At 38.4% G+C, this 21,777-nt stretch overlaps 1 protein-coding gene and 1 pseudogene across 1 annotated transcript in view; both read left to right on the plus strand.

The window, feature by feature from the left end:
- The window catches only part of LOC139041245 (uncharacterized), a 59,705-nt gene extending 42,392 nt beyond the window's left edge, over positions 1–17,313 (plus strand). Inside the window, exon 3 of the mRNA XM_070491527.1 lies at positions 15,346–17,313. Within this exon, the coding sequence (XP_070347628.1) occupies positions 15,346–15,434 (89 nt within the window). The 3' untranslated portion in view covers positions 15,435–17,313. The remainder of the gene's footprint in view (positions 1–15,345) is intronic.
- On the plus strand, positions 15,583–18,106 carry LOC139041246 (zinc finger protein 343-like; annotated as a pseudogene).
- The last annotated feature ends 3,671 nt before the right edge of the window (positions 18,107–21,777 follow it).

The raw sequence follows: 21,777 nt of genomic DNA on the forward strand, positions 1-21,777 counted from the left end.
GGTTAAGTTCACACGTTCCACTTCTCGGGGGCCTGGGGCCCGCGGGTTCAGATCCCAGGTGTGGACATGGCACCGCTTGGCACGTCTTGCTGTGGTAGGCGTCCCACGTATAAAGTAGAGGGAGATGAGCATGGATGTTAGCTCAGGGCCAGTCTTCCTCAGCAAAAAGAGGATTGGCAGTAGTAAGCTCAGGGCTAATCTTTCTAAAAAAAAAAAAAGAAGAAGAAGAACAAAGATTATGTAAATCTCTTACTTACCAAAATGCTCAGACTTTCATCCTCATGAAGACTTCAGGTGTCCAGCTCACTGGGATTACGTTTCAGTTCTGCAGTTTGCTAGCTGTGTACTTTCTCTAAATATCTATTATAAAATGTCAAATAATAATAATAATAATAATTCCAGTATCTATCTGGAAGTTTAATGAAAAACACATTTAAAAAATGCACCTAAATGACTTACCAGAGGGCTTGGCACGGTAAGTGATCAACAAATGTTAGGTATTATTATTATCTGGCAGTTGTCTATTATCATGCTAATTTGAGTTTAATTTCCAGTCTAGTATTAGAGCCAATATACCTCACAACTCAAGGCATCAGTTCACACAGAGGCTCCAGAGCACACCAGGGAGAACCATGATTCAACGCTCCTGTCCAGCCCTCCTTCTTTTCTTGCACAAAGGATTCTTAGTTCTAATTAAATCTTCTCCTCATTTTAATTTGACTTCTAATTTTTCTTTTCTTTTCTTTTTTTCTTGTAGAATTGAGCAAAAACATTCACTCTACTGTTTGGAAAAAAAAGAACAAGAGTTGGGAATATTTGTTACTAATTATGTCACTTGGAGTACTCTTTACTAAAGCAAATGCCTTAAATAATTTCTGTCATTTTGTCATTAGCTTTCCTTTGCATATCTGTCAGTTATTCCCAAGCACTTTCCAGTTTTACTTTGTCCCTCACGTTGAGGTGGCAGAGGCAGACCCAAGGTTTGAATGAGGGATTGGTCAATACAAAATGGAAACAAAGGCTGACTTCCGGGTCCTTGCGCATTCTAATGTGCATTGTTTCTAAGGTCGCTCAACTTTGTCTACCAAGGCCTGACTGTACTTTTCATTGGAACTCCTGTAGCTCCCTCTTCTCTGTCCCGTATTTGCATTTTTGCTTGCTCTCTTGGAGTTTGTTATTTTGATTCTGTAATGTAGTTGAACTATTTTGAATTTTAAAATTGTGAGCTCTCTTAATTCCATCACTTTGTCAGACAAAATTGGCTTGATCTTGAGTCCTTTGTTCAATTTATCAACAAAGATTTGGGATAGAAAGTGCCTCAAAACTGATCATTCTTATGATACATTTGGCCAGATGTTAGAAATTATCATGTATCCAGGCACTCTGTGTGTGACATCCTCCAGTGCTGGTCCCATTTGTTTCTATATAAAAAGTACACCATTATCTCCATTATTCACATGAGGGAAGTGAGGCCCAAGAACAGTGGTAAACATGAGTCAGCTTTGGAGATAAGGCCTATCTTCTGTCTCTGGCCATGTTTCTAGTTACAAGCATCGTCTGTCTTTCTTCTCTCCACTGCCGCTTTCTCCCTGCCCTGACTGCATGCTACCTCCTTTACTCCCATCTCTTCCCTTTCTCATTCCTCTGTAGGATTTTTCTCTCTATGTTAGGAGATAAAGGAGTCAAAGATGAAACAGACCCTGCACTCAAGTAATTTACAGGCTCAGCCTTTATCTAATCACATTCCATATATGTACTTCGCGTTTTCCAAATATTTTAAATGAATTGAGTGAAAAAGGATACTCTATTGAGTCTGAAGAAAGCTGCAATTCCCCCACCCCTGTTATTAGTTAAGTAGATGCTAAAGTTATCTTAATATCTTTTGATAATTTTTTCGTATTGTATAAATCTATCAACGTATGTTTCACTCAGTATGAGTTTTCTTTATTCAGTGATCCAAAACCTTTAATTTATATTATAAAGATTTTGGTGACATATTTTAGATTGTGTGTACTGGGTGTCTAGATGAAAGAAGTAAGCATCAGATTGGAAATTTTCAGAAGAATTTGGCAGGGAGAATACACATTGGAATAAATCTGTGTCTAACAGCCAATGTCAACAAATGCTTTTTGGAAATAATTGATGATGTGAAAATTAAAAATGCACAATTGACAACAGCTCAACCAAATAAACCAGGGAAATAATTTTATTTTTCTGATAAATAGAGAATTAACTTTAGGTGAAATCTAGAAGAAAGGATTGACATAGTTGAAAGAGGAAGAAAAAATGGTAAATGCAATTAATCAAGTAATTGATTAGTTATTGGCACAGAGGGATGGTTTGAGGTGTTAAATACAAGAATTGAAATAAACATTCTATTTTGAACTTCCATGGTTTCGTTGAAATATAAATGAAAAAATATCATTGCTTAAACATAAATTAGTCATAGAATAACTCGCTAGAAACTGGTGATTCAAATTGAGAAAAGACACCTGAAAGCACTGAGTAATGACTCTCTCCCCAGAGCAGGTGAGAGTCAGGCTGCGGGCTCTTATTGTTTCTGTTTGACTGATTTGTTTGCTTAAAAGAGTGTCTTCAAATCCTTAATAAATTTCCAACAGTAACTCTTTTGAAATCTTTGTTTATCTGAAACAATGCAGTTTCTGTCTAAATTGACACCACTTGTGCTTCTCTAAAGCCTGGAGAAAGCTAAACACTCATTTAAAAGGCACAGAAACTCAAGTTAAACTCATCATTGTTTTTCTTCCTTCCTTCCTTCCCTCCCAAAGTCCCTCTCTTCCTCCCTCTTTCTTTTCTTTCCTTCTTTCTCTCTTTCTTTTTCTTTCTTTCCTTCCTTCCTTACTTCTTTCCTTTTTTCTTCCCCCCTTTCTTTCTTTTGCTTTCTTGATATCTTCAGCTTATCCAGTTTTAACGCACTTTTTTTTTCAATATTTTGAGATTAAACAGGAAAGTGCACTCAGGGGATTTCTCAAAGGGCCAAATTCAGAGCAAGTTTTGGAAAAACAAACTTTAAAAGCAGTGCATCATATATTCCTGCCAATGCATCTAGCAAAATAACCCTGTTTATACGTCCTCTATTTCATGGTTATTTGTGTTGTTAGATTTAAGAATAAAAACATGTGAAGACACATAACTATACTTATCTAAAATCAAGTCATTAAATATTTGATTGCATTATTTGTTTCTCAGATACAACATATCAAGTGTAAAAAATAAAAAAAACAAAAAAGGAATGAAGAGCGCTGCCTCTCAAATAGCACGTAACCATAATTATTGTGATTCAGAGACTGCAGATTCTGTGACGGGCGTGTGATAGGCCCTCTACCTCCACTCTTACTTGATTTGCTCAATTAGTAAAATGATTATTGGATTGCCCATTTTATGAGTGGGACTTTTTGAATTTTTTTTTCTTTTTTTGAGGAAGATTAGCCCTGAGCCAACATCTGCTGCCAATACTCTTCTTTTTGCTGAGGAAGATTGGCCCTGAGCTAACATCTGTGCCCATCGTCCTCTATTTTATATGTGGGATGCCTGACGTCCCATGGCTTGACAAGCGGTGTGTAGGTCTGCACCTGAGATCCAAACCAGTGAACCCCGGGCCACCAAAGCAGAGGGAGCGAACTTAATCACTACATCACCAGGCTGGCCCTGGAACTTTTTCAAGTTTGAGCTGAAATTTTGACTGGATTTAATATACCCATGAGCGTAAGGTTAATGTATTAATTAGCAATTGCGTTCAGCTAAAAAGAATAAATGAAGTTAAACACTAGCTTAAAAAAATAAAGATTTCATTTTTTATTACAGAAAAGAAGTCTGGAAGTAGGCATTTTGGGTCTAGTGTGGTGGCTCCCTGATGTAATCATGATTTTGGACTTTGATATTTCTATAAAGCCACCCGTGACTACTACGTCCATTGTTTCATAGTCAAAAAAAGTGTTGCTTACATTCTAGAATGTAGTTTTCCTTTTAGATAGAAAAAGGAAAGACCAGGAGTTGGCAGTTTCTTACCAGCCGCCCTGTTCCCATTTTAACATGCTTTCTCAAGCCCCTTCCAAAAATCTATGCTTAAGTATCAGCAGCCAGAAATAGATCACATACTCACATGTCACTGCAAAGAAGTCTGGGAAATACAACTTTTTATCTGAGCACTTTCCTACTACAGCAAAATCAAGATTCTAATAAAAAAGAAAGGGGAGAAGATATTTTGTAGCAATTAGAAATCTGTATTTATAAAGGAGCAGAGCTGGGATTTGAAGCCAGGTTTTCTAATATCGTACCTAGGACAGATCATCACTATATTACAGTACATCTCTTTGTTGCTCCGGCCTCAGACACATGGTAAAACTCAGATAGAATAGAATAGAACAGAATACTACATGGTAAATCACTATTTTGCGAATCTGATAAATGTCACAAATATCAGTGTATCAATAGGGAGTGAAATAGTTGGGGAAAGCTAAATAAATATAGTGTGTTATAAAGAATAGGTGGAGGGCTTCTTTCTTTTCTAGTTTATTCTCCTGATAATTGAAACCTGGTAAAATATTTTCTATTTGCCAGCCTGACCTTACTTGATTGAACAAGTTTAACTGTCAGAGAAGATTGTGAAATGTCAAGAATGAGAGAAATATGCTCTGTAGGTATAAGATGCAATTTATTTTAGGTGCTTGCATGAAATCTAAGACCACTATAGCAATGTTCAATTATTGCTATTTCCATTCCCCATTTTTATAGGGTATAGAAGCATATTTCTGCAGAATCATAGGAACAAAGTTATTATAAAAGCTCAAATTGCTTCTAGGTTTAGCATATGATGCCTTTGCCCTACAAATCCATGTTTCTGACCTTGATCAAACCCAAAATCAGGTGGTATTGAAATCATTACAAGACATTTGGGGATTATTTGTTTTTTCTTGCCCCTTGCTCAGAAATTAAGGCATTTACATGATATATTGATGAAGGGTACTAAGCAGCAAATAAAAGTCATGTGGAATTAAGCTAGCTAGCTAGATCCAAACTGCAGATAAATACATTAAAAAGAAAATGACATCCTTTAAGAAAATAAGTTGTATGTTGGAATATGGTAGTTGAGTAAATCAACCTATAGTGTTTACTTTAAAAAATATAAAGAAAATACTTCAGTGAATGTGGTCAATTCTAAAACTAATTTATTTAGTTCTAAAAATCCCCAAGAAACATCTCAAGTGCACGTTAAAAATTAGAAATCTGTTAAAGTATTCATTTAAGCCACTGATATTGCTTAAGCACCATTTCTCTGCCATTCAATAGACCTATATCGTAACAGAGACAGATTCTAAGTTATATGTATAAGTTCATATCTACTCTACTCATATACAGGCATACTTTGGGAATACTATGGCTTTGGTTCCAGACCACTACAATAACGCAAATATCACAATAAAGCAAGTCATGTGAGCTTTTTGGCTTCCTAATGCATGGAAAAGTTATGTTTAGACTCGACTGTAGTTTATTAAGTATGCAATAGCATTATGGCTAAAAACACAATGTACATACCTTAATTAAGAAATGTTTCATTGCCAAAAAATGCTAACCAGTGCCTGAGCCTTCCGTGAGTTGTAGTGTTTTTGTGGGTGGAGGGTCCTGCCTCGATGCTGATGGCTGCTGACTGATCAGGGTGGTGGTTGCTGAAGGCTGGCGTGACTGTGGCAATTTCTTAAAATGAGACAGCAATGAAGTTTGCCACATCGATTGACTCTTTCTTTCATGAATGATTTCTCTGCAGTGTGTGATGCTGTTTGATAGCATTTTACCTACAGTAGAACTTCTTCCAAAATTGGAGTCAATCCTATGCCACTGTTTTATCAACTAAGTTTATGTAATATTCTAAGTCCTCTGTTGTCATTTCGACAATCTTTTCAGTGCCTTCACCGGGAATAATTTCCTTGCTTTCTTTGCTCATCCACAAGAAGCAACTCTTCATCCATCAAAGTTTCATCATGAGAGTGTAGCAATTCAGTCACCTCTTCAGGCTCCATTTCTAATTCTAGTTCTCTTGCTATTTCTGCCACATCTGCAGTTACTTTCTCCACTGAAGTCTTGAGCCCTTCAAAGTCATCCATGAGGGCTGGAATCAACTTCTTCCAAACTCCTGTTAACGTTGATATTTTGACATCTTCCCCTGAATCAGGAATGTTCTTGATGGCACGTGGAATGGTGAATCCTGACCGTAATGTTTTCACTTTATTTTACCAAGATCCATAAGAGTAATCACCATCTATGGCAGCTATAGCCTTACAAAATGTATTTCTCAAAAAATAAGACTTGAAAGTCGAAATTACCCCTTGATCCATGGGCTGCAGAATGGATATTGTTTTAGCAGGGATGAAAATGACACTTATCTCATTATACATCTCTATGCAAACTCTTGGGTGGCCAGGTACACTGTCAATGAGTGCTAATATTTTAAAAGGAATCTTTTTCTTCTGAGCCATAGGTCTCAACAGTGGGCTTAAAATACTAAGTAAGGGCCAGCCCTGATGGCCTCGTGGTGAAAGTTTGGCGTGCTCTGCTTCAGTGGCCCGGGTTTGGTTCCCATGTGCGGAACCACACCACTCGTCTGTCAGTAGCCGCGCTATGGCAGGCAGCTCACACAGAAGAACTAGAAGGACTTGCAACTAGAACATACGACTACGCACTGGGGCTTCGAGGGAGGTGGAAGAGAGAGGAAGATTGGCAACAGGTGCTTAGGGCGAATCAAAAAAAAAAAATTAAGTAAACCATGTTGTAAACAGGCATGCTGTCATCCAGGCTTTGTTGCTCCATTTATAGAGCACAGGCAGAGTAGATTTACCATAATTCTTAAGAGTCTTAGGATTTTTGGAATGGCAAATGACCATTGGCTTCAACTTAAAGTCACCAGCTGCATTAACTCCTGACAAGAGAGTCAGCCTGTCCTTTGGAGCTTTGAAGCTAGCCATTAACTTCTCCTCTTTAGCAACGAAAGTCCTAGATAGCATCTTCTTCCAATATAAGGCTGTTTTACCTACATTGAAACTCTGTCGTTTAGTGTAGCCACCTTCGTGAAGGATCGCAGGTAGATCTTCTGGATGCCTTGCTGCAGCTTCTACAGAGGCACTTGCTGCTTCACCCGCACTTTGATGTTGTGGAGACTTCTTTCCTTAAACCTCATGAACCAACCCCTCTGCCAGCTTGCAACTTTTCTCTGCAGCTTCCTCCCCCTCTCAGACATCATGGAATACAAGAGAGGTAGGGCCTTGCTCTAAAATAGGCTTTGGCTTCAGGGAACGCTGTGGCTGATTTAATTTTGTATCCAGACCACTCAAATTTTCTCCACATCAGCAATAAGGCTGTTTCGCTTTCTTATTCGTGTGTTCACTGGAGTAGTACTTTTAATTTCGTTCAAGAACTTTGCCTTTGTATTCACAACTTGGCTAACTGGCACAAGAAGCCTAGCTTTTGGCCTGTCTTGGCTTTGACATGCTTCCTCACTAAACTCAGTCATTTCTGGCTTTTGATTTAAAGTGAGAAACACGTGACTCTTCCTTTCACTTTAACACATAGAAGCTTATTAATAGGGTTACTAATTGGCCTAATTTCAATGTTGTTGTATCTCAGGGAAGAGGGTGGCTCGGGGAGAGGGAGAGAGATGGAGAAACAACCGGTCAGTGGAGCAGTCAGAACACACGCACCATTTATCAATTAAGTTCGCTGTCTGATGTGGGTGCAGTGGCACTCCAAAACAATCACAATAGCAACATTAGAGTTCATTGGTCACAGGTCACCATAACAAATATAGCAATAATGAAAAAGTTTGAAATATTGCAAGGATTACCAAAATGTGACACAGAGACATGAAGTGAGCAAATGCTGTTGGAAAAGTGGTGTCCACAGACTTGTTTGTTGTCACAAACCTTCAATTTTTAAAAAATGCAGTATTTGCAAAGCACAATAAAAGGAGGTATGTGTGTAATAAATGCCCAATAAGAGTTACTAATATTATTTTATTGTTGTTCTTAGTATCATTGGTGAATCTCTAACCACTTTTATGCAATCTGTGGTTTAAAAACTGCAAAACACAAGTCTACTTGGGTTAAAAAAATTTTCTGGGAAAATTAAGCAACTTTCCCGAGGTCATGTTCCAGAGCCTATGCATTTAAGCCTTACACAATAACTCCTCTCACTATGCAAAGTGAGCTAGTGTTCCTAACAGGAACCAAGCTACTGCAGGAAGCTGAATTTCAAAATTAAATTAAAATAAATTGGAGTATTATAGCATGGCTTAGTATTACATACACTTGATTGACTTTCTTTGGAAAGGAGAAGGAACTTATTTTGAATTTAGCCAAACTAAGTGGACAAAGGTTGGCATTTGCTTATTCCCATCTTAGGTGTCCCCTCTCTCCTTCCTAGATGTATCTTCTTTCTTAAAGACTTCTCTGAGTTCCTGCTCCTAATTCTTAGTATCTGATTCTCCACAGATCCACGTTCTACACCAGGAGAGGCTATAACATTAACTAGTACCAGTTGACCTTTTAACAGTTGCCTTAGCAATAGCGCCAACACAGAGATGGAACGACCAGTGGGGGCTGAAGGAATCTGAGATCTTGCACTCCACAGTAGCACCTCTTAGGTACTCACTTGCTCCTCCTCAACCCTCCAGCGATAGAATTCTCTGACTATGCCTTTTAAAAAAATCTATATTATTCCAAAAGACAAAATTTGTTTATTGCAGAAAATACAGATGAATGAAAAGAAGAAAACAAGTAGACATCCCAAATTCTCCCCATCTGGAGGCATCCGTTGTTAAGCCCTTGGTCCACTGCTGTCTAGATCCTCCGATGTGAGATTACGACTCTACTCTCTGAGGCATGAGAGCTCCTTACACATTCAAACACAGTTATTTTGAGCTTTCTTTATTTTTCATCCCTAGACAAATGAAAAGAACAACAACGCATTTCTTCTTGGCATTAAATGGCTAGAACCATCCAAATACACCCCAATGTCATTTTGTCAGTAAAAGGAATGACACATTCTGTCCTTCTGAAGAACTATGATGAAGCAAGGTTTTCTATACACAGCAGTCTCACTTACTGAGCTTTGTCTGAGCCAGGAGCTTGAAAGTGAGGCATATGAAAATAGCTCAAAATGTTGACATACTTAAAATTGGACTGTAAGTAATTGTTTGACACAGCTTCTGGGTAAAGGCATAACCAAAATGAGAAGATTGCCACTTATATTTTATTTATCTTATTTAGGGAAGTAAGATGAATTAGTTAAAAAAATTTTTATCCATAGAAGGAATTCTAGAACAAAAACTACAAGAAGAATTCCTGACAAATAAATATTTTCTCTCTCCTCATTTGCAAGACATGGCAAATTGATGAATATTCTTTTCTAATCAACACTATTCAATAAAAATGGGAATAAAATAATATAAGATGGTATGAAAGTCAAATTAAGAAGGCTCATTAAAGTCTGTACATTTTCTGCGAATATACAGCGTTGAAAAATTCATTAGCTGTTTGACGTATTTGCACACCCTTAAAAACCATGCAAACTGATGTTACTACTGTTTTTTTCATTGTGAAAAAGGATTATATATATTTTTCATCTGTGAGACTCTAAAAGTTTCAATGCAAAATAATTAGCATTGAGCTTTTGCCAATTAAATCAGCAGAAGCAATCTAGCTGACAGTACGCTGGGTACTCAAATTAAGAGACTGTCTCATTGCATTAAACAGAGTGCATTTATCACGGATAAACTCTCAGCCTATTTATTTGATATGACAGTTAATGGGTAAGGAAAATGAATCTTCCCAGTATTGTAGGCAAGAGATGCACAGTTGTCTTGCTTCTGTGTCTGATCTAGAAGTTTTGAAGCAAATAGAGAGGATAGAAACACTGTTATCCTTAAACTGAAACAGAATATGATAAAACCTACAGTGAGTTTCCTTTCAGTAAGTTGACTAGTCTTATTGAACTAAATAAAAGAAGAACTTTCAAGATGTGTGCATAAATATACACGAACTGTATTCAAACACGATTAAACATCCGGGGATGTATGGCGGCTTAAACCATAATATACACATAAAGTCGAAAAATATGGCTATCTTGTGCTTTTAAATATCGTAAAATATGTCTATGCAGAAATTTTGTCATCAATTTCTTTTGATATTCTCATTATTAATTTATTCATATTTATTTAACTCCTATTATATGCCACCCACCACGCTCAGTGCTACAAACAGAACTATGAGGAACAGCATGTCTCTTGCCTCAAATCCTTCCTCGTCATGTATTTTATAGAACATTTTTGAGAATTTTGTGATATATGCATTTCTTCACTTTATCCTTCTAAGAAGCAATGCTATGAAGGAGGGGTATTATTTTCTCCATTTCTGTTCCTCCTTTTTTTTTAAGCTTTATTGACATATAATTGATACAAACCCTGCACACATTTAAAGTACGCAACTTAATGTTTGGACAGATGCATATATAGCGCCACAATCAAAGTACTAAACATATCCATCACCTCCAAGAAATTTTCTCATGACCTTTTGTGGGTTTTTTGTTGTTGTTGTTGTTTGTGGTAAGAATACTTAACATGAGATCTATTTCCTAAAAATATTTTAAAGTGTACAATACCAGATTGTATTAGGTACTACGTTGGACAATATTTTCTCCGTGTCACTGGTGAAGAATGGATGCGCAGAGAGGTGAAGCCACCTGCCACACTTTACCCAGCAGTTTAGTAGCAGGACATGGAGTCACACTTCACTAGCCCCATGTGTAAACCATGCTGGAAGTGTGTTCTGCTGAGCTGAGCGTTATTCAATTCTTGATTGCTTTAATTCAGGGGAAGTGAATTGTGTTTTTCTCTAACACATATAAAATAATCATATAATATTCATCAAGATTCTTTCTAACTTATAAAATGTTGATTCTCTCCCAGACTCTAAATATAGCCTATTTGAAAGTTTTGAAAACATTTTTCTCAAAGATTTTTCCAAATGAGACTGAGGTTGGCAGTCCACGCAATTATCATTGTGATTTTTGCTCAGTCTAATCCTGTGTTTGTTTTCTGTGAGAAGACAGATTAGAGAGATGAAACTACGGATAAACTGAAGCGATAGTCTACAGGGAAATATAGCTGACATTTTATTGTAAACTTTTAGCTTTAGAATTTTCCAGAATTAGAAATGCAGAACCAAAAGTCTTGTTCCGTTTTCATCATTCTGATTTTTTTATTTATGTAAATTTAAAATTTTTTGACTTAATCTTAAAATACCTTTGAAAATAATAGGGCCTCAATACATGTTCATGTCCTCATGCCTTCCTCTAAAATTTTGCTAATGGTATCCAAGTTTAGTATATGCGGTTGGTACTGTGTGTCATATTAAATTCAAGAATAATATACATAACATAGTTCTAGCAAAAATGTATGTTTTCTAACTCAGGTGACAGATAGATAACGTATGAGTTCAGTGTTCTGGTTCTGACTCTGCTGCTATAGTAAGATATATATGTTTTCTTAAATATCTTTATCATTTATTTATCAGTCCATTTACAAGATAGTGATATAAAGACCATCTATTTCTTCAATCGTGAGGAAGTGGGAAAGGGATAAATGAAACCAGTCCAAATCCTTCCCGTAGATTTACAGTTGACATGCGGTGCGGTGGTGAGAGCATTTGAGAAGGCTGACATATGTCGCTGTTTCTCTGATTTGACGAAGGGGGCGAAGGGCAATAATGGCAAGAAGGAGATGACTGAGTGTGCTTACATGGAATCCTCTGTGGCCAACTCTTGGCCGTCTCCCATCCTTGATTGTTGGCCTTCCTTTACAATCGGCAGAAGAAAATTTAAGCAGACCTTAAAAGACACTCACGGTGGCTAGACTATATATTCTGACAGATACAGAGCTATTACTATATCCACTCGAAATTCAAACAAACACATGGTTAATTAAACAAGCTGTAATTTCTTAGCTAATTGTTAGAAAAAGGCCTCCTCTGTCCCCTTGTTCTCTGCTCTGCTTGTGGGCTGAGTTTCTTGTGCAGGGTTCCAACCCACAGGAGAGGGTTTCTGCTAAGAGAGAGAGTGCATCACATTGATGAGCTCTCAGATGCTGCACCAGATTGCTTTGTCTGAGTTCTTCACTCTGTCTTTTTTTTTCCAATATGACAGTTTTAAGTATGTATGTTTGAAGTATTTAACACTTTTCCCCAATATGTTTCCTACGTTTGCAAAATATATGTTAGGCACTTCCATGTTGAATAGCTTATTGTGGTTGGATAAGTCCAAGGGAATTTTGCCCTTTTCATTTCCACTTCTCCTCTGTCCTCACTATTCTCTGCTTATCTTCATCTGTCTTGACAAAGAGTTTAACTTTCATCTCCTGTTGGCTGTATCTATTACTCTAGATTCTGGGAAGTGAGTTAACCTGACCACCTTCAGTTCCTCAACCCTCAGATGGGCAAATGATAGTATCTACCTTATATGACAAATATACACACATATATTTGTATGTATACATACACATATATATTATATGTAATATTATTTTTATAGAAAATTTGGAATAGCGGATTTCACATAGAAGGTACTGTCACTAGTGTTGCAAGGATCTCTGTCCAGTGTCCCTAAGACTCATTCTTAAATATCATTAAACTTCATTCCTTTGCTGATGCACTGAGAATATGAACCCTAATTTCACTCTTTGCTTTTACTCTTTTGCCATTTGATCTGCCATAACCTGTTTCCACCATCACCCATACCCTCATCTCCCAGGTCTTATCTTTATTCCTAGCCCACCTCTTACCACCCCAACCCCTAACTGAAATTCTAATGTGACATCCCATATGCCCTCCGATACCTAAGATATTTGGAAGTTCCTCTTTATATTTAATCCCTAAGCCTTGTGCTGAAATTGACATTCATTTATTATTGTTCACCCGGAAAGAAAATCACTAGTCTCTATCCATTCTGTAATTATACCTGTGATATAGTGCTCTCTAGGTGGTTAACAGTGAATAAACGTCTTAATTTCTCTTGATCAAGCAGAGAGCCCTCAGTAATCTAAGTGCTTTTGCAGTAGGAGATTTTTCACAGTTGTTTAGGTCTCTTAATTGAAATTACTAAACTCAAACTACCTCCATAGTAGGAAATAGATTGTGCTCTAATGTTTTGAGCTCCTTGACAAATGGGCAGCAGAAATAGAATTCTTAGCACTTAGCCTATTGCCTGACCATGTTAGGTACTTAATAAATGTTTATTGAGTTATAGTATATGTCATGGGAAAATGATCTGGAAAACTCTAGGATGCAAAAGAGACTCATCTGAAAAGGAGCTAGATGAGTTAAAATCTTATTTTGAAGCTCTTGTTTGTGTTATAGGTACAGTAATAGATCTGGAAAACAAAAGTGGTATCAGCTAGTCTTTTCCCTTGTAGAACTCACCGTCTAGATTCATAGGCAGTTCTAAAACTCACAACACACAAACGCACATGTACACCAAAACCACACACAGCACAACACCATCACAAAACATCTTGCCGAGGGTATGAAACATGTTGCACTTAGGAAATGTGGGAAGAAAATGCTATGAAGAAGGAATTTAATAATTTACCTCCTATGAGCACTAACCAAGGACAAAGACCAGTCTCTTATGAAGGCTCTACTCTACCCTTCTCTCCATGTAGGCTGAGTTCCTCTGGTTACTTCTTATCCAATAAACACTTCAATTTCCATCGAAATTTTCAAAGAGTTATCAGTGCAGTAAAGCATTTCCTTTTGGACATACTTGTTTTACTTTTGAATAAAAGGAAGTCCAGATCTTGCAGTGCTTTGAAAAAAAACCATAAAGTTTCCTGAAATTAGGCCAGATTTTTCTGAAACATGTTTTTCAGAGCAATAGTCCCATAAAATAGTCTTGGGAAAAGAATTTCTTAATCAAATAAGTTTCAGAAACACTGTATCCTATGTCCCTATTTTGGAGCTTGAGAGTGAACTTCGGCATATTGAAGTATCTGAGAATATTCTTAACAAAGAAACATGTATAAGAGGAGTTGGCCAAATGATTCTCAAAGTTATCAGAGCACAGAACTCCCTGTATTCCCCTCCTTCTATTTGTAGTTGGGGTAACACTGGTATTTTGAGAATCATCTTGCATTAAGCTGAACTTATACTAATTCTGTGAAGCTCAAATGATGAGATTATACATTTTTTCATATTACCCATAGAAGATTCTAGAGTAGGCATTTAGATTCTTAAAGGATCTTCTCTTGTATTTGGTACTAGGAAAGCTGACTAGCTGGCACCTATATGAAATATAAAAATATTTCTTTTATTATTATTATTTATTATTATTATTTAATCAGCTCCTCTGTGTGAAGAGTGATGTCATTTAAATCCTCTCCCTGTGTAGTCTGAATACTGAAATGCTGAAGATAGAGTGTAACCATGATTAGATAAGTGAAAACAGGCACAGCACACAAGGAGACTCCTCTCTTCCATCAGATTGTCTGTTCGCTTGACTTTTACACCTTGAAAGACTGCAGGAGTACCATAAGGAATGCTATCTTTGAAAAAACAAAAGCTATTTCAACCATCTGTACATCCAGTGAGGCTGGTTTTAACTTGTCCAAATGCTCTAGCTAGAATCCGAGACTGCGGCTTACTGGGGAATCAACAGCCAGTGTCAGACCCAAATTAAATGCTATTGCTGTTGGCTTCTTGAGTCATCATTTTAAGTCTCATTGCATCACTCAAACCAAAAGAGACAATTTCTCTAGCTTACTTAAAAAAAATCTTACTTCTCTACTTCATAATGTTGTATTCATCACTCTCTTTTCTATTTAAATAGTATACATCCTTCCTCTTTTTTAATTGACAAATAAATAACAAACTTCTGGCCTTTTATATTCCTCAGTTTCTGATAAAAAGGACTTTCTCAAGGGTCATTGAGAAAGCCTTTTTGGATAACATATTCAAGGACAAAATGAAAATAAGAAGAGAAAAAATTGCTAAGGTGACTCCTGTTCTTTTGATTGTTATAGAGACCTCTATTGTTCCATTTTGTTTTCCTCTTCGCAAAAAGAAGGTGAAGCTTTGACATTTTATTCTAGAATCATGCTGCTAAAGTTAAAAATTAGATGGTTCTAAAGGCTTCAGAGTATATTTTAATGGTTGAAGACAAAAACCAGCCAATTTGTGACAGTCATGATAAGGAGAAACAAAAGGAATTGACAGCACAAAAGATTCAAAATGCAAATTCTTTTTTTAATAAATAATTCTAAACTTTCTCTTCATTTTTCTCCACCAGGAATACTTCTGCTGCCAGTTAGAATACAAAAAAACAGAATGAGTTTTGTTCCAATTGTAGCAACAAGAAAAACAGACAAAATAAATTAAAATCATACCTTTCTATGAAAGTAGAGAAGAGTGGTGGATTTGAAGAAGCTCACTGAACTGAATTCCACAGAGAAACTCTTCAGAGAAGAAAAGAGAGCAGCAGCCACGTCCATCTGGGAGTCATTGCCGGGTTTGAACTCAGACCACCATGCCAGGACTCAGGACAGTAAGTGCTGGTGGAATGAACTGTATGGAAGAATCCTAACTCAGCTAGCAATTGTGCCTCTTCACCCCCCACCCCCGCCGCCCTTGAGTTTAACTGAGAAAGAAACAGTGAGTAAATTCCTAGTAAGTAAAGAGAAGTCACCTTGTCTCAGTCATTTTCCAAATGATTGGATTCCAAGACTTTTTGGAATTGAAGCCAGTAGTGAGGTAAACCTACATGAAACTTTAGCTAAGGCTTCCAGCTTGAATACAGACACCATCAAAAGCTAGCAGAACAGAGCAGAGATCAGAATAGAGTCAAGAAATAGACCTATACTTATATGACCCATTAGTTTCAACAAAAGTGCCAATGCAATTCAAAGGGGAAAGGAAAATATCTTTAAGAAATGTTGGAAAAGCTTGATATTCATATGGAAAGAAATGAACTGACCCTTGTCATACACAAACACAGAAATGAATTTGAGATAGAGCATAGCCTTAATGTAAGAGTTAAAATCATGTAACTTCTAAAAGAAAGATAGCTGATGTAGCAGGCTGGCTCTAACCTGTCATCCCTTACAGTTGTCACACCTGCCATAGGACAGACATTGCAACCATGATCCCACTAGCTTTAGCCTCTTATCAGTGACAAGCCCTCACACCTAACCGCACATACATGGACTGAACCCCGCAGGTTACCCCTGTGCAGTAGCTACGTACAGAAGCCAAGGCTGGGCAAGGGTAAGACCTCATCTTTCTTCAGGGAGACCATTCAGGAGACCAGAAAAATGGCCTTGGGGCTCTTGAGAGCCAAGACAGAAGGAGCATTTGTGTCGTTCCATGATGTGGCTGTGGACTTCACCCAGGAAGAGTGGTGGCTGTTGAACCATGCTCAGAGGATCCTGTATAGGGATGTGATACTGACTACAGCAACCTGGTCTTCTTGCGAATTGCATTTTCCAAACCAACACTTGTCATTCTGCTGGAGCAGGGGGCAGAGCGCTGGAGAGAGGAGAAGGAACATATGCTCAGCCCCTGTTCAGCAGATCCAGAGCTGGAAATGCAGGCGTATTCCTCCCCCACTCTGGACCACTGCAGTCAGCAATTATGCCAACAGGTGTTCCATGATCATCACCTTCCAGTCTGCCCAGGCTTGTTTGCGGGAAATCTCCAAATAGCGGACCTCTGCCCAGTATATCAGAAGGAGCAGCAATTGCAACCACTCTCTCATGGAAGCTTCTGGAGGGACAGAGTGGAAGGCGAGGTCAGAGAAGGGAGCTCCGAGTCCTGGTTTGGGAGGACAAGGGAGAGCATTACTTCAAGACCTTTCTCTAGCCCACCTGAAGGACAGCTAATAAGCTCATATGAAGGCAAGACAGTGGTGGAAATAGGGTTCAGCTCAGCTGAGAAGACAAACCCTTTCCAAAAAGACAAATTATCAAAGTGGTCAATTGTGGAACTTATGGGCTAGGCCTTAGCCAGAGGTCAGCCCTCTTCATTCATCAGAGGGACGGCTCAGGAGGAAAGCCTTATTTTTGCAGTGAGTGTAGCTGAAGCTTTCGCTGTAAATCAGCTTTCATCACACACAGGAGGTCACACACGGGGGAGAATCCTTACCTCTGCACAGAGTGCGGGCAGTCCTTCAGCCAGAAGTCAAACCTGGTCACACACCGGATGGCACACTCTGGGGAGAAGCCTTTCACATGTGAGGAGTGTGGGTGAAACTTTAGCCAGAAGTCAACCCTCATCAGACACCTCAGGACCCACTTAGGGGACAAGCCCTTTGGGTGCTGGGAGTGTGGGCGAGGCTTCAGGGATAAGTCAAACCTCATCACACACCAGAGGACCCACTCATGGGAGAAGCCTTATGTATGTGGGGACTGTGGGAGGCTTTTTAGAGAGAAATCAACTCTCCGCAAACACCAGAGGCTTCATTCAGAGGAGAATCCTCATTTGTGTAATGACTGTGGCCGCAGCTTTAGTCAGAAGTCATACCTCATGAAGCACAAGAGGACACACTCGGGAGAGAAGCCTTTTGTGTGCCAAGAATGTGGGCAAGGCTTTAGACAGAAGTCCACTCTTGTTGCCCATCAGAGGACACACTCAGGAGAGAAGCCTTTTGTGTGCAGGGGGTGTGGGCCAGGCTTCAGACAGAAGTCACACCTCATCAGTCATCAGAGGACACACTCTGGGGAGAAGGCTTATGTGTGCACTGAGTGCCTGCACGGCTTTAGCCAGAAGGCAAATCTGGTCAGGCACAAGATGGGCCACTCAAGGGAGAAGCCCTTTGTATGCAGGGAGTGTAGGCGAGGCTTCAGCCAGAAGGCGGCCCTCATAAGACGTGAGAGGACACATTCAAGGGAGAAACCTGTGTGCAGGGAGTGTGAGCGGAACTATAGGGATAAGCTGACCCTCAGCACACATCAGAGAACACACTCAGGGGAAACGCCTTCTACTAGCAGTAAGTGTGGGGAAGGCTTTAGCTGAAATCACTCCTTTTTAGGCACCAGAGGACACACTTGGTGTAGAGAAGATTTACGCACAGGGAGTGTAGGCGAGGCTTTAGCAGTAAATCATACCTCATCACGCAAAAAAGGACAACTTTAGGGGAAATCTCGTGTGTGCAGCAGATGGACTTCAGAGAGAACTCTCACAGAGGACAAGAGAAGAGCTATCTGTGTAAAGCAGTAGTTCTCAACTAGAAGCAGCTTTACACCCCGCCACCAGGTGACATTTGCTGATGTCTAGAGACATTTTCATGTCACAACTGGGAGACTGCCACTAGCATCTAGTAGGTGGAGGCCAAGGATGCTGCTAAACATTCCATGACGCACAGGACAGCCCCCACAACAAAGAGTTATCCGACCCCATGAGACTTGGACCCTCTAAGACCAGCTTTGGCTCCAGGGCCCTCGCACTGCGTTGGCAGGAGTTTTCTCAGACTGTGCTGCAGCTGAGAGGCTCTCACCCATCCATCCTTCCTCCCCGCCCCCCTCACATCTACATTTGATGCCTCTCCCTGCCTTCTCTGACTTCCTTCCTGTTTTTTTCTCAGTATGATTTTCTCGAGAGTCTCTTGCATGTCTGATCCTGTCTTCTTTCTCAGAACACTCCAACTAACACAGTTACAAAGAGAAAATGAGAACTTTGCAGTGAAGCAACTTGGCCTATGTCACCTTAACAAAGTTAGCCGCTGATGTTGGGACAGGGTGACGCAATAGGTCACCTGGTGGGATTCAAGGAAAAGGAACACTTGTCAGGTGTTGGGTTTTTTTTAAGGTTCCTGCCAAAAAATGTGTAACCTAAGTCTTATCATGAGAACTCATTGGACAAAGCTAAATTAAAAATATTCTATAAAACAACTGCCCTGTACTTTTCAAAAATATCCAGGCCAAGAAAGACCGATAGACTTTTTTAGATTAAAGGAGACTCTGAAGACATGACAACTTAATACAATGCTTGATGGAGGATTGGATTCTGGGTAGGTAAGAATATAGTCATAAAATGCTAGGGATCACAGAATAGTGTTTAACCGATGTTAAATCAATGAGAAATGCAGCGTAGTGTGGTCATGAAAATCTTATCTTTGCTCTGGAAATATGCAGATGAGGTTTTAGGGCTAGAGGGACATGATGACTCTAACTTATTCACAAATTACTCAGAAAAAAAATCTTCTCAAAGTGTTCATAGAAAACAAAATGCGTATATAAAATATAAATACATTTTCCGGGGGTGTGAGAAGGAGAGAAGGAGAGAGAGAGAGAGTCACTGTTGGTAAATCCAGTTAAAAGGTATATGAGAGTGCCTTATACTTTTCTTTCAACTTTCCTCTAGGTGTGATATTATATCAAAATAAAAACACGGGCAAAAAAGGAAAAAAAATAAGAAAGATAAGATAAGACGCTCCAGCGATGTTGGGTTTGTTGGTGGTTGGAATAATTAGTTAAAATTGGACCTGCGACACCAGCCGGTCTCAGCTCCTGGAAAAATTAGGAAGATTAGCTCATATTCCGTCAGAAAAGGGCTTGCACTCTCTGTGACATAGCCATACATTACTCTCCAACTGGTTCTTTTAAGATACACAGCGCTCTGAGTATAATTCACAATTACCAGATATGGAATAAAGTAGGAAAATGTAACCTTACTCAAAAGAACGTAATAGAAGTAGACCAACAACTCGCCCAGTTATTGGAAATAGCAGCAAAGGCTTTAAATCGATTATCACCACTATTTTAAAGAGTTCAGAAGAAAATTGGTAGGATATTTCAAAGAGAAAATCAAAACTCCAAGAAAAGAACCAAGTATGAATACTGATATTAAAATATGCAATTTTTCTCCAGACCTACGGATGCAGTAAAATTAACTGCCATTTTCCTTCCATTTCTTTCAGAAATAACTTTCATGGAGTTTGAAATGAGTGATTTAAATGAACCTAGAAATAGCATTAGAGGGGAACTACGGCTTTGCAAGTTACTCATCTCCTCCTTCTTTAGTACTGGAGAACCAGTCACTAAACCCTGATCTAGTCAACCACGTTGTGAAGAGGCACCAAATTTAAAATTTGTTTCTCATATTTTGGACTCTAAATAAAAATTACGCTACTCCTCTCAACTCTGCCACCTGCTTCCAGAGCAGATATGTTTCTATGATTCTTGTTTAGAAATGTTTTTATTTCCAAATTTTAAACAGATTATTTGCTTTCTCTGAACGCATCTGCCTAAGTAGTTTTATTTTTGATTAATATGTTTTTAAAAACTTATGTTATCTTCTAAACTGAGCAAGAATCTTCTGTCTCTCTTTTTCTGTCTCTCTTTTGTTCTCTCTTTCTCTGTCTCCATCTGTCTCCCTCTCTCTAATGTATTTAGACCAACCCTGTCTCCTAATTTAAGAAATATAACATCTTAGTTTTTGTGACTTCAATTTCAAAGGAGCAATAGCTATTAAAAGTCATAAATTTTCATGGCTGATCTATTTTCATTAATCAATATTCCCATATTAAATTAGGCAGTAAAACAATGGACTGTCCAGATGTGATCCACTTAGTGTTGGCATTAAAATGGATGAAATTTCCAGGGAATGATGAGCTATGTATAGAAAATGATCCTGCAATGGATATAATACAATAAGGATGTTTTGGGCAACTATGATTTGTATTCCTTTTCTACTTTTCTTTGACATCAGAGAATGATCTGAATCAATTTCAGTTCACTGTAGTATAAAACAAATAACATTTATCACTTTGGGGTTATTAAAATTTATCTATTTTCTCCATTGGCAGATGGATGAGCTTATATGATTTTATTTATTTATTTTTTTGTATACCTCAAATAAACCTTTCTGAAACTTAAGGGGTTTTACTTGTCATTTTACACACACACACACCAACCACAAAACCTATGATTTCACACAAGATCCTTATTGAGAATACTTTCCTTGGAAAATTTTGGCACAAAATAAGCAGTAATACCTAAGGATTTATTCTTGTAAAATTTACATTATAATTCAATTTGTGTAATATTGCACTTCGCTAGAATCTCTGCTCAAGATCAAATACACACCTCCTTATGATTCTAACGTTTGGAATAAAAACCCAAATGTGAAAGGAGAGAGTGATAGGTGTTATTGTGGAATTGTGTACATGAGAAGTGGGTATAACTTTGTCCACAATATCTCCTTGTCAAATGTTTCTCTCTGGAGACTCCTCCAGCAAGAGCAGAAGGAATCTGGATAGAGAAATTTCTTTCCATGCGTTTGGTCCTCAGAGAACATTTTGATGGATTCCCCATTTATAAAATCTAGATTGAGGGGCAAGATCAGCTGTCAACTTCAGGATGACAGCTACAATATACAATTGTAGGAAGGCCACAGGAAAATATTTAGAATGACTAAAGGAAGCTGCCTTTCTGGGTTGAGCGAGTAGAAATTGATACATTTGGATATTGATGGAGCCAATTACCTCCTACTTCCCTCATCTTCTTAAGCCCAGGGAGCTCAGCCATGACTGCTGCTTCTCTGCAGTACCCTTGGCAAATAAAGACAAATAAACTGTCGTAGTAGTGAAGATAACCCTTCCAAAGGCAGTGGGAAGAGCCGTAGGTGTCGTCTTTGTTCAAATTCCGGCTCTGCCTTTTAATTTGCTCCATGCACTAGGACAACATTGGCTATCTCTAAAAGCTTCATTTTCTCATCTGCAGTGTTG

Source organism: Equus asinus, chromosome 20, assembly GCF_041296235.1.
Source record: "Equus asinus isolate D_3611 breed Donkey chromosome 20, EquAss-T2T_v2, whole genome shotgun sequence".
Classification (NCBI taxonomy): Eukaryota; Metazoa; Chordata; class Mammalia; order Perissodactyla; family Equidae; genus Equus; species Equus asinus.